The 14,114-nt window shown below is 37.5% G+C and overlaps 1 protein-coding gene across 2 annotated transcripts in view; it reads left to right on the top strand.

Annotated features, from left to right (window-relative positions):
• LOC118779140 (metabotropic glutamate receptor 7) overlaps window positions 1–14,114 on the top strand; it is a 172,456-nt gene that overhangs the window by 82,294 nt on the left and 76,048 nt on the right. For both annotated transcript variants that reach the window (XM_036531063.1, XM_036531064.1), the window contains exons 3-4: window positions 11,969–12,104; window positions 12,789–12,943. In XM_036531063.1, the coding sequence (XP_036386956.1) occupies window positions 11,969–12,104; window positions 12,789–12,943 (291 nt within the window). The remainder of the gene's footprint in view (window positions 1–11,968; window positions 12,105–12,788; window positions 12,944–14,114) is intronic.

Below are 14,114 nucleotides of genomic sequence, written 5' to 3' on the forward strand. Positions count from 1 at the left end.
AGTGCCTCAAATTTTGAAACGATTATTTCACTGAGCACTTTGATAGCCATTGAAGTTCCCTTCCAGAGGAAAATAAAACAACCCCTGAGGGTACAATTAACAGAGGCTGTCCATCAAACTTATGGTTATTGCACTTTCAACTGCGTCATTCTCGAAAAAAAAATGTCTTTAACAGTATTATACTATTAGATGTGCCAAGAGCACAGAGGTTGAGAGTGAAGGGAATACATTTTTTCAAATTGCTGACTGACATATATGAATATTTTTGTTTTATTAGGAGTATTCCTAGTAGAGATGCGGTTATTAAAACTCTTCTAAGCCCCTTTTTTATCAAATCACTAGTGTTAATAAATACCAATGATTCCCACTGCTGCTACATCTAACTGTCCTTCTCTATGGCACTTCTCTTTTTACTCTTTAGTCTAAGGGGTGATACCACAGTAGTAGAGTCATTATACCATGTTCTTTTCCCTATAATTAGCATATACAATGTAAAAATCCCTCCTTTGTGAGGACTGACATTACTCACTACTCTATCCGTAGGGCCTTAATTTTTTGGCCAACTTTATTTTGTGTCTCGCAATTCATCTGAAGTGTACCATGTATTACTTTGGCCTCTGTAGTTGAATACATAACAAGGTAATGCACATTATGCAAGTGATTTATAAAGAGTCTGGTATAGTCTATTACCTGAACTGAATCAACAACTACAATAGAGTGTTTTTGTCACTGAGAGTGTCATTTGCTACTCACAAACAAGGTTTTATTTTTCACATTTTCTCTTTACATTGAAGGGGTGTCATATGGCTACTTATTTTCCATGTATCAAAAATACATAAAATTTTAAAAAGTGAAAAAATCTTTTAAAAAATATGTTGCAAGAAGGGGACAAACAGTATTAGGTGATCTGAAGTTTGTTGCTTTTTGGGAAATTCTGAAAATTTTAATTCATATTTAAATCAAAAATACAATGTTGTCATTATTCTATTATTCTGACTCAGTATTTTGTATCTTAATAGTAAGTTATAAGGCCAGCAATCATCAAATGAGAAATCATATTCTATCACTGGGAAAAACTCCTTTATTACTGACACAATCACAAATGCTGCTGATTAAAACTGATAAATATGTGCTCCATGAATCAACATGCAATTGTGTACAATTAGTAATCATTTTCAAGACTAATTGAAATGATTCAGGTACTGCAATGGGAAGATGGTTAATTATTACTCCACAGGTGCCCTCACAAACAGGCTATTTCATCATGTTGTGGGATGACTGAACTACAGGCTATAAAAGCCCACCACCAGAAATGCAGGACCTTAACTATCAGGTCAGAACAGAAGGGTCCACAGTTTGGGGTTGCATTTTTTTCAGAGACAAAAAAGCTCTTGTTTGTCTGAATCATCTCTCTATGAAATACATCGACCCACTTGGTTGAGCTCAGACGTGCAGTGTGCTCCGCAGTGACCTTGTATTTTGCTGTGTCATTTAATACACGACCACAGTAATGGAGCTTCCAAGCAGTTTACCAAAAACTGACCCTGATATGACAAATGTTCTGAAGCTAGGCAGAGAGTAACTTTTTCTACACACCATAAAACAAGTCCAGCCGCTCTTATTTCTACGGATTCCCAGTCACAGATGTTCATGTAATTTCCTATACTACAATTATCACAAAAACTCTAGGGTTTTAATCACATTCAGATTCAATATACCCAGCAAACTAATCTCAGACTTAATAAAATCCAATTGGTGCTCATTAAAAATGAGGAATCTTGATTGTGCCTCAGACAACAGTATTTATAGCTGTTGCATCCTATGGCATGTTAACAGCCATTGAAAGATATCTCTAATTACTGAAATGCAAGGAAAGCCTTCAGCTATGTCTGACATACTTAAGCTCTGACAAGAGTCAGAGTAGGAGAAAGATGGCATATGAAGGTTACCCATTCACAATCAGCTTACATACCTTTCATTTGCTAAAAGCATTCCATAAAGTACTGTACATCTTATTCAACATGGAAAAACCTTCACTCACCAAAAGTTCTCTTGAATGTATATCACAAAAGATCATGGTTTTTGAACTTGTCTAGTGTTTGTTAAAAGCAGAGAAAACTGCCTCATGCGACCTCTGCGCTGCCTTAGATCTTGTAAAGATCTGTTTAGAAATGGTAGGCTACATACGCTGGCTCTGACGCTTTCAACAAAAAAGGCCCCTGGAGGACAAATGAGATGTACATCTCCTCACACGAACTCACATAAACTCTGTGTCCCAGCCATGGTAAAAGCATACATATATCATTTTTTTCATTGCAAGAGGGTTTCTATATTTAAATCTTGGTTTCTCTGAACTCTCAACAAATATGGCTGGTGAACAAATGCAGACATGGTGGAAGAAGGATACATTTCAGCCATGGCTGCTAATACAGGTAAAATATCCAAGACACCATATGAATATCCAAACAGCCTTGTCTCTCTTTACATCTCTACTTCTATAGCATATCTTCTATATCCTTTTATAGGGCAGTGACCAGACCAGTATTCCTAAGTTTGGTCTGACAAAGGCATCCTCTATATAACCCACTATGTAACCCACTTTGATTTATACCAAATAATATTTGGTATTTGCTCTTTCTACTGACCTGTATCAACATTGTAGTTAAGAGTTTATAAATATTCTCTCCTGCCTGTTGAAGTATTCATGGGTCCATATTATCAGAGCTTGCTAACATATTTGTCTTGAGTTTTTAATTTTCCATTACTTCTCTGTGTCTTGCAGGTACTTCAATATCATCGAATACATCCTGAGTAGCAGACATAACTGTAGGCATACATGAAACAGCTTCCCTGGTGAAACTCTCAAGGAAGTTCCTGTTGAGTGTATCTGCAGTATGTTTATTCTTATAAAGTAACATCCCTTTTAGGTACTATCACCATCTCAGTTTTTTCTACTAATACTTTGAAAAAAGGACTTAGTACTACTGTTTGCATCTTCAGTGATTTACATCTCAAAGAGCACTTTGCTCACCCTTGTCCTAGGTTTGACTAGCTCAGGCAGATAGTAGTAAAGATCTTCACCTGCCTGGCATTCCTTACCCACCTACAAGTCTTAAGGGCATTACGTGTCAGGCTGGTGTCAGCCAGTTTCCTTTTTTAACACTGGCACATATTTCACAATGTATGTATTGCTCTCTGAACCATTTTGTTCTATATTTTGGAACATATTCCTGTATTGAACTCTTGCACAAGGATAAGACAAGACCTAATGTGTATACAGGTGTTTACTATCTCAAAACTCATTTTTTTTCCAGAGATTTAAGCAGAATATTCAATTCTTGGCAGTGAGGAAAGATTATTCCTTCTTAGAGGAATATCTGTTTGAGTCTGACAATGAAAGGATAAAGATTCAATTCCCAGTTGAGTGCTACTACTGTGAATACTTTAGACATGATACAGTACCCAGTATAGTGAACTGCAGTCATGTCCTAGCAATAAACAAATGTCCTGTACATGGAAGTAACTTGGTGTGCAGGTACATCACACAACAGAAATATTTAATTATCTCTAACACAGGAATTATCTCTAACCTTATAAACTTTGAACACTTGGCCTCCATTCCTCTCTATGAGCCAAAAAAAAAAAAAAAAAACTTCTCCTGAAGACATTTACAGTGCCATTTTAGTTAGAATCGAGTCTTGTCAAATCAATTCCTCAGACAGCATATGACATTTTAGAGGTAGTGGATGCTGTACATAGGGCATGAGGCAGAATGAATTATTGTCACTTTGTGATGAAACATCTTATTCATTCATATGCACACTATATACATATATATATATATATATATATATATATATATATATATATATACACATATGTACATAAAATCAGTATGCTCATCTAGGCTCATCTTTGTGTTTTGTGCTCATCTCTGTGACACTCACAGTAAACATACAGAGTGTCTGTGTTTTGTCTCAAACAAACTATGTACTCAAAAAACCCACCTTACTAGTTGTAGCCAACATGGTGTTTACTACAAATTAAAGCTTCTCCTGTCACTAGAAAAGAACAATGATCTTTTCAGCATTGTTAGAAAGTTGTCTATATGCTGCGTCACCTTTAAGTGGCTGTTAAGAAATAATATCTTTTCAATCTACTGTAACAATACAACTAGCACAGAAACACCCTGAAAGCAACACCGGGGATGGGTAAGATTTTTCCAGATTATTGACTCATCGATTAAATAAACAGTTTTCTGTGAGTTCTGCAGCTCATGCCTCAAGTGATATCTCCCATTTGCCTTTTGAAAGCTTACTCAAGTGATCAGTCATAACAGACAAAGAGCCGATTCACTGACCCACACACTTTTGTTCATTCCATATAGATTTCAGTCTTACAAACAGGAAATAGTGGTTCACATTGCAATCCTTAACTGACATGAAAGGAGATGGATAGATTGCAAGCAAGCCTGAATTAGTCCATGCTGGAGGGAGATGTTACATTGTGCAAATAGCACCTGAATGATCTGCCCTGAACCTGCAACAGTCCATGCAGGCAGAACTTACTTAGGAGATATAATTGGCAAGAACAATTCATAGACATAGACACAGTTCATAACCCTTCATAGACATTAAGAAGCTGGCCAACACTTCTCGCATAAAAAAAGTTTTTTTTTTGTTTAATCACAGGAATGGAGATGTTCAAAATTATACATAGTTTTTTATAAATAAATAGGACCGGTTAAAACAATGATTGCAAAACAGTCATGAACACAAGGGAATGGTCTGCATATTGTGACTTATATCTTTACTGTATGGATGTGTCAGGCTAAGCCCTTCTTCAGTGTGCTATGAATGTCAACACAGAAGTCAACTCGCAGGTGGGCATAATTAATAGAAAACAAAAAAGAGACAGAATGGGAAAACAAGTGAAGAACCCATTAGATGGAGCTGTGGGGGCATTTCCATGGTTTGACAAGGTAATATAATACAGTGGCAATTAGACAATAACAAACAGAATGAAACATGTTCCAATATGGAATTTGTAATTAGGCTATTGAGGGTGCACAATAAAATAGACAAACTTTTTATAGAAAGCACTTTAGCGACAACTGTTCATTAATACTTCACTACCGCTATGCCCTTGAAATTGAGGCTACTTAGATCATGCTTCTGGTTGTTGAGGTGCAAAGGTGGTTTGACGCTTGAGGTTGCATAACTACATGCAACAGAACTCCCAGTTGCTGTCCCAATAATGATCTTAAAACATAAAATGGTTCACAAGACTTCATTGGTCGAGCACAAAAAGGAGGCTTCAGCCATTCTTCTTTGTTCATACACTATTTGAAGATCTAGCACCCGTATGTAATCCCTCAATTGAGCATATTATTTATAAAACAGAAAAGAAAAAACAGGCATATGTAAAAGGTATAAAATAGTTAAAACAAGACCTGCACCATGAGCCCAAGGGGTAAATAAACTTCAACCTTCCCTAGTTCTATCCTTGCTCTTTCTTCTCACGACCCAGCTCTCGTTTTTATCTCCTGATGGGTGTAGCTAATCAATTAAACTAATTACCCAATACCTTCACAGCTATACACACATTCTCATGATTCTAAACTGCTTGAAGAGAACCTGATGACCAAAAAAACACAGGACCCTGAGCACAATTAAATACACATTCAACATAAATAAAAACAAGAGGGAAAATGTTCATAGTGAAGATTGCATTTTCACAATCTACAGCCATTAAGGTCAGCTCAGAATGCCTGGATGAGAGGAATCAGTGTGATATCTAACTGTTGGGACCTGTGGTTTTCTCTGTGGGTAGAGACATTTAGCACTAGCCCCTCTGCTACTTTTGGTCAACCCACAGAAAAAGTCACCAAAAACCTTGATAAGTAGCTTACCACTATACAGCAGCACCTGCAAAAAGCTCAGAAAAACAGACAAGGGCACACAGTGCCCAAAAGCACAATATCTTCATGACTGAATGAAGAGGAAACTGTGCCATTATGAAATGTCCCCATTTTTGTGCTTTGCAACTTTAGTGCTGCTGATAGGTAGAGACACCATCATTTACCTGTGTAAACCAGTCCTCTCTGGAAAGGAGCTGCATTCATTGTGCCATGGGAAGGTCCCTGTGACCATGTGACCATAGCATTTGTGGTTACTTTGGTGTTACCAGGATCATTCTCATGTTCATATGCCATATCATCTTATGGGATGAGACCACACAGAGAAACACATACAGGATGACAGCTGGGTGCCACTACATCTGTTTCCAGTGGTGTATTGCTCCTATAAAGAAGCAGAGTGAGCTTTGTGTTGATCATTCTGAGGAAAAACCATGAGTCCAGATAGCTTGAGCCACAAGAGTAAAGCTGCCATCTGCCCAGGAGAGGGCCTCATCCGGGCAGCAGGTCTGCTGTGACATTTTGTGAATGTGAGGAAAACCCACGGCCATCTGGCAATTGACATAGGCACAGTCATGCTGTTTGTCCTAATCAATACATGTGCTCCTGACAGGAATGGTATGAAATGCTGTTGTACCAGATGGATAGTCTGTAGTTACAGTACACTGATGTCTGGTGTGGACACCAGGTACCCTTGGCTCTCTCATCATCACATACTGCACCTTATCCTTGATGATGATGTCCTGTAACACTAAGGCCTCTGTCTCTAAGGGTTGTCCATACCTGAGTAAGCTTTCCTGTTAAACCTCTCCCTGATGTTTCCACTGGAAGGGAGGGTGTCAACCTGTGTTTAGCCTGGAGGGGGGTGTCAGCTTTTTAGGAAAGAGCTTCTGTGCTCTTTCTTACTCTACCTGGAATGTTTTACCATATAAGAGAACCGTGGTACAAATCTATTGGTTGGAACTATGGGAAGCTTCCTTAGAGCCCTCTTATTCACTTGAGTGAGACTGGGCTGGGATAGCCACAATGTATAAGGTAGAAGGAGACAACTTTCAGTGTACACCCTGTCAGTATGAGCAGGATACTTTTCCAGATACTAGTATATTATAGTATCTGTATCAATGTGGAAAACCACTCCAACATAGAGTAGACTTTTATAAAAACAGATATAACAAATATACAAACAGTATATGCTAGCGTACTACAACCAGCAAGGCTGTTTAACCAATTTTTCATTGTTCCTACAAAAAGGGGTTGTCTACTTGGTAACAGTGTGACCTGATGCCACACAAATCCCATAAAAAGTCTCTCCAAATGTTGTGACTAATAATAGTTGGTTGCCTGCAGATAAAAGGTTGGGTAAATTTTCCTGATTGCCACACATCTTTGACAGTAAGAGCAATTTTGTGTCTTGAAAAATTGTCACAATCAAACTGCAAGGAGGGTAAATCATGAAGGTTTTTTTCACATACACTATAACTGCCTATAACACAATTGCAGGTGCTAGGGGAAGACTCTATGTGCCTAACTCTGTCATCTTTAGCAAATTAATTGTGAATATGTCAAAGTAGAGGAGAAGCAGCTAGCTGGGCATAGCTGGATATACTGACACTAATAAAACCATGGTACCTTAGAAATAAGTTCGCTTGTAATTTGACATCTGAGGCACATGTTAATATGAGTATGACAAGGCTGTGGAAGGCTAGCTGAAAATACAGCAGAACATGTGTAAAAGAATTAAAGTGTCGGCTAATGCCACACACTTTATTGGTAAATTAATTTGATATGGAAGAACTAACCAATTATGTGTGCATACATTAAATGAGTAAAAGTACAGAAACAAAAAATTCTTATTCTGCATTATTGAAGCAGGTATATTACACTTAAACAGTTTAGTTGCTGCCTTTCCATAGCAGAGAACAACATAGCATTACAATGTTTCACAAGTGTGTTATTGTGCACAGACTAGAGGATTTGGTTTTATTGGACATTCCAAATTATAAGGAGACCTATTTGTTCTGAACACCATACTGGGCTGAGATTGGAAATGCACCTGGCTTACATTACTGCTTACACTTTAATTTATTTTGATGTATCAGCTATAATGCTGGATAGTGGATGGTAAGAATGACATGAATGTACAGCAGAGAGGCAGGAGACAGACAGTGATAGTTATACCAGAGAGAGCTAGCAGTAAAGCACAATGAAGAAGGGGTGAGATAATTTTGTTGAAGATTTGATGGTGCATTTTGCTCAGTGTTTGCTGAGCATTATCTTGAATTACTAGTTAGACAGTTTAAAACATATGGGAGATGCACTGCTTAAATCTAACTTCACTCTCTCTCTTTGAGATACCTCATTCTTTTCTAAAGTTTGCCAACTGGCAGATGGTTTGAAAAGTCAATAAACACTGACATTAGCTGGCTGTTGTGAGGTGCAGGAAGTTAAACATACATATGCTGCAGCAAAGCTATATTGTGTACTTCTTGGAGTATACAAGTGTAAGCAATGTTCTCTTATCAGACAGCGAAATTGATCAAATATGAAAATATGGTTTGATTTGTTTGTAAAAACATTTTCCCAGAGTTGATTCAAAACCAAAACAAACCCTAAATCAGCTGGATTGGCTGTTTACCCGGCAAAGTCGGGAAGCAAAGCCACAGGGAGCACTGGCTTTGTGAACTCACTGGGGGCCTTCCTCAAGAAGGAGATATCCCAGAATTGTGTTGTGGTTCCTTGTAAGCAGATGTCGGCAACATGCAGTCATTTCACTTTGTCTTCCTGGAGCAGATGAAGATTGTCACAGACCATGTGCCCCTGTGTTTTGCTTTGTTCTTCAGAATGACTCGCACAAAGACATTAACAGAAAATGATGGAGAGGCTGCAATAAAACAGGGCTCCATATTCTACATTAGCAGTCTTTAATGGAATATTTCTAAGATTTGAAAAATTAATAGTCCCTACTGTAGTTTCACACTTCCACTCCACATAGGAATGGATAGGTGACACACGTACAAAGGAAAAATAAAAAAAGTGTAACATCCCTGGCTGAATCAAAACAAAGACAAGGACCATTTTCAGAATTAGATGATTTTCCATTTTACTGAATTCCATAGCTGGAAGGATTAATTATAATGGTTATCTGCAGGGTCTGTCTTTGTCAATCTGTCCCAGCCCCACTGTGCAGTGACATGCGTCAGGGGGAATCTAATTGGTCAGTTAACATTACTTGACAGATCAATTCATTCATATCAGTTCAAATTGAAGGGTCACGAGTGCCGAGGTTTGAGTCTCAGCTTGGAGGCATCAGTCTTGCATAATGCTTGTTGATGGCTTGGTTTCACTGCAGGGTGTAACATGTCCATCAAACCATGGGGTGGACGGTGCAGCATGTGGTTGTCAGAATATGTTGAAACACAGTTGTCAGACTTGGGGTCATGTAGAAGTAAATGCACTTACAGTGGATGCATTTAAGTCTGCATATTTACATGTTAAATATTTGTGCATTTTGAAGAAAATGCTTGAGATTTTTGGGTTGATGTATGCTCATTCTAACTAAAGTGTACAGTACAATACATGCAGTTTGATATTTGCTCATTATGAAGTGTGTGTGTTTGCATATCCAACTGCACATACTGAAAGGAAAGGACTTGAATGTATGCAATGAAAGGAAAGCATTTAAATGTATGTTTGCATGGAAAGGAAAACATTTGAATGTATATTGCATCTACATGCATGTTGAGGGTAATTTATTTTTGCTTAGAGTTCCTGTCTGGTTACAGAATTTGATTGGGAGTCGATGACAATCAAATCAATAAAAGTGCACTCTGATTATATTGAGTTGAAAAGTACAGCATTATGAATGAAGGCATGGTTTGCAGCTGGAGTGAAATATGTTTACTCTATGTCTATATTTTCAGTTTTAGTACTTTCCTGTGAATTATTCAAAACCAATTTATCAATTATTATGTCATTATTATCGCATTCATTATCATTAAAGAAAATTGTATTGACTACTTATTGCCATAAATCTTTAAATTTTATCGGCAAAGTATTTGTGTGAATTTGTTCTACTGTTTTGTGAAGTACCTTTTCACAGGGAGAAATTCAAGCATATTTGACCCCAGTAATGGCAGTGGCAGAAGTTGGATGTTGTTTGATTTGCCCAGGACACAGTCCACTAGTAATTTGTAGTTGAATGAATTGTTAATTTATACACATGGCGTTTAGCACAGTCAGATAAACAAGGCAGGTAATTACATCATTCATGTACAGATGGTTTGAGTATGAGTACGTATCACGGTTTTCACTGTGTGAAAGGCTGACACATGGATGTTGTGTCCTGTATGTACTTTCTTTCATTCAACTTTATTATATGCACTTTGATCTCTTTCTTTATGAGTCACTCTGGATAATTAAACAATATTAAGTCATTTTACATTATTGTACACAAAAAAAGTGTATTTTACATTTTTTTTCAGGAACATATTATTCATCCGTATCCACATGCAGTCACAGTTCTTACATTTTCAATGATAATGACAGGAACAAAAATTGCACGGCTTGGAAAGAATGAGTCTCGCAATTAGCTGAGCATCAGCACCAGGCCTTTTATGGGTTTTGTTCATTTATTTATTTAATGTCATCAGTTTTCTGATTTTCCGGGTCAGTGCACATAAATGTGCCACTGCCGGGTCGAAGTGACAATTCTTTATAGCCTGGACACTGATACTGACAGTCAGATAAATCACTTGGGCAGCACATATTCAGCCAGGGATGTTAAAGGATGGAATAAATACATTCAGAAGGTGCCCTGGTGAATACATTCATTTCAGTACATCCTTTTCTGTCTGTCTTGGTTAGAGAATTGATTATTATCTGTTTATTTTTCAAGATGTTTGTATTATGGTCTAAGGACGTTTGTTTTCTTTCCTTTCTACAGTATTGTCCATAATGCACTTTGTCCCAAATGCATCCTAACCAAAATGTGTTTTTTCTTTTAAACATTAATCTAAAAAAGAAAAATGAATTTTCATTTGTCACACAAACAATGAACCTGGACCCAAGGCAGAACCTATAAAGTGTAATTGGATCATTGAAAACCACTAGTTCTTGGCCTAAAGATTGTGTTTTGGAAAAGAAATTGTCAATCACGTCATTTACAGTTTTTCTAAGAAAGTACAGCAATTCGGCAGCAGTGTAGCATAGTGGTAAGGAGCCGGGCTTTTAACCGAAAGGTTGCTGGTTTGATTCCCCACTGGGGCACTGCTGTTGTACCCTTGGGCATGGTATTTAACCCGTAATTGCCTCAGTAAATATCCAGCTGTGTTAGTGGTTAAACGTAACCTATGTAAGATGCTCTGGATAAGAGCATCCGCTAAATGAAAATAAATAAATAAATAAATAAATGTCATACTCAACTTCTTCTGTAGAACTAAACAGCTTCTACATTTCAAATATTTGACAGACTGAAGTGTATAACTTCTTGGTTTTCTGCCATACTCCTTCAGAAAAACACTTCTCTTTTAAATGAACAAGCTTTATAATTGTTCATGTTCATAAATGTTTTATGATTCATGAATGCTTGCACATAGAATTCATATCTTTTTAGGTATGATGGAACATGTTGCTGCTTCTGCATTGGCTTATTCTTATAATTCTTATAATTATAATATATAAACACTGCAAAATAAAGATTTCAATATCTCTTTCAAGGGCTTTTTTATAACATCCGCAGAAAGATGAAAAAATGGCAAATGACACATGTTTACTTAACACTTTTTAATGACTCAGTATCCTCGGTACATGTTATCAAGGAGGTGAAAAATGTAATTTATAGAATTATTTTCATCTTTACTTAACAGGACGTACGATACACATATTTTGGTGGACAGACTTGTTTCCCTGCCTGTGGTCAATGTATAAAACTTGTAAATCATGTGTATTGTATTTATGCATTGAAATTTTCTTCATTTCTTTCTGAATATGTTGAGAGCCCTCTTAAGTGCAAACCTCATCTTGACCACAATCATTTCACATTTGTCATTCCAGGTGGGATTTGCATTGCTCAGTCCTTGAAAATCCCACACGACCACAAGCAGGCCGATTTTGACAAGATTATCCGACACCTACTCGACACTCGTCATGCCCGGGCGGTCATCATCTTTGCCAACGATGAAGATATTCGGTAAATATGCACCACGCATCTTATGCAAAAGGAATCTACATTCAAAGGAATAAATTTGGCAATGGAAACTGCAGTACTTAAGACAGGGATTCAGCCTACATGTAGCCCTAAAAACAAACAACACAAATCACAACTTGTACCGAGAGAGCACCCATAAAACAACAAAAAGTACACAAGTGAATAAATGTCCCACTGTTAATGACACACTTTACATTGGGGAATTCTTTCTAGGAAAACATCTTGAAATCACATAAATACAGTTTATGTGTGTAAGTAAATACATGATAATAACAATTATCATTAATTTCATATCACAAATGAATAATACTTATTATTATTGCAAAGAAGAATTGTATTATGCCTCAGACAACACTGATAAATGTGTTGCTTTTGCTATTCCACTCTTTATTATGTATACATTATGATATTTATTAATCACTTTACCCAGCTCTCTCACAAAAAAAAAAAAAAAACATTTCAGGTTATATAATGGTTTTCAACATGAGATAACGAAGAAAATAACATGTTGTTTCAGCACGAGGCAACCAACATATGGGTTTAATTTAAACCAGTTAAGTTGTATAAACATTTATTTGAACATCATTCAAGAATCCACTACTACAGGACTTAGCAATGACAAGAAAATTCAGTAATTTGAGCAATTTCCTTACAATTGTGTTGCAGGGGGATTCTTAATGCCAGCAAAAGAGCCAATCAGGTGGGTCATTTCCTGTGGATTGGTTCAGACAGCTGGGGAGCCAAAAACAGTCCTATTCACCAGCTGGAAGACGCAGCTGTGGGAGCAGTGACCATCCTGCCCAAAAGAGCCACCATAGAGGGTAAGACCTGTTAAGCAAGCTGACTCATCAAAATGCTGTCTGCTGTAGAACATGTAATAATACAGTACATGTTGTAATGTTCCCTTCATGGCATGAGAACATGTCCCATGCAACTGTACCAGCTATGCATGTGTGAAGCCCAAAGGTTGTGTTGTGTTTAGTTGGGTTTTATCTTACTAACCAGCCCATGAACAACCTACAGAAAGCTGTGTAAAACACCCTCAGGTTCTCCTGTATACAGGCTTTGCTACTTAGTAGTCCTCTATATTTATAGATTTTCTGTTTGAGCTGTGCAACAGGGGACAGTTTGAACCTGGAGGCTAATCACACTTGATACTGATATGGTCCTAATAATAGCAACATTGTTCCTCGGTGGTTAGAGACTTGTATGCCATTTGACATGGCTCTGGAATTGAATCGGGCAAAAACAGAAGGCATTTGGAACAACGAAACTCGGTTCCTAATCACAGCTTCTGTGTTTTCTATGCCCCTGCGGATCAAAGGCTTTGAGAGATGCCCAGGTGCAAAACCTAGATCTTCAGTCGGGGAAAAGCATTCGCAGCATATAACCTTGAGCCGCAATAATTGGGCAGGCTGAACCTAGCAGTGCCAGGTTAATAAGCGAGCTCCCCCTTGATGTTCACTCTGATGATTTTTTTATGGTATTTATTGGCTAATGATTTAATGAAATCGCAGTTTGTGGGGCACTGGGGTGGAGACAAGAAACACGGCGTGACAGGGAGTCTCAGCTCTCGGAGGAGCGGGATGGCTGTGGGCTCTGGACGGTCTCTCTGTGACGAAAAGGCACCTGCTGTCGGGCCTGCTGTGCTAAAATTCCATGCAAAGTCAATTAAATTTACAACACAAATCTCTAATTCTTGTTGCAGGGCTGACTCCTTTTTTTAAACTTCATTAATTTTCATGACCTCCCGGAGAATCAAGCAACTTTACATGTTGATATTTTAGAACCGGTGGTTTTGATGGTTGTTCAAATAGTTGAACATCATCATGATAATGTGTGTTGCTGCCCTTGACATTTTTTTTGCTTTTTTTTATTCTTTTATTGTCTGTGGTGAAATGCATCCTGCAAATATAACTATATTGTATAACATAACATATATCTTCAGCTGTATTAAGCCAGAGTACTATGCGTGCTAAATGGAATTTAACA

The sequence above is a fragment of the Megalops cyprinoides genome, chromosome 6, assembly GCF_013368585.1.
Source record: "Megalops cyprinoides isolate fMegCyp1 chromosome 6, fMegCyp1.pri, whole genome shotgun sequence".
Taxonomy (NCBI): Eukaryota; Metazoa; Chordata; class Actinopteri; order Elopiformes; family Megalopidae; genus Megalops; species Megalops cyprinoides.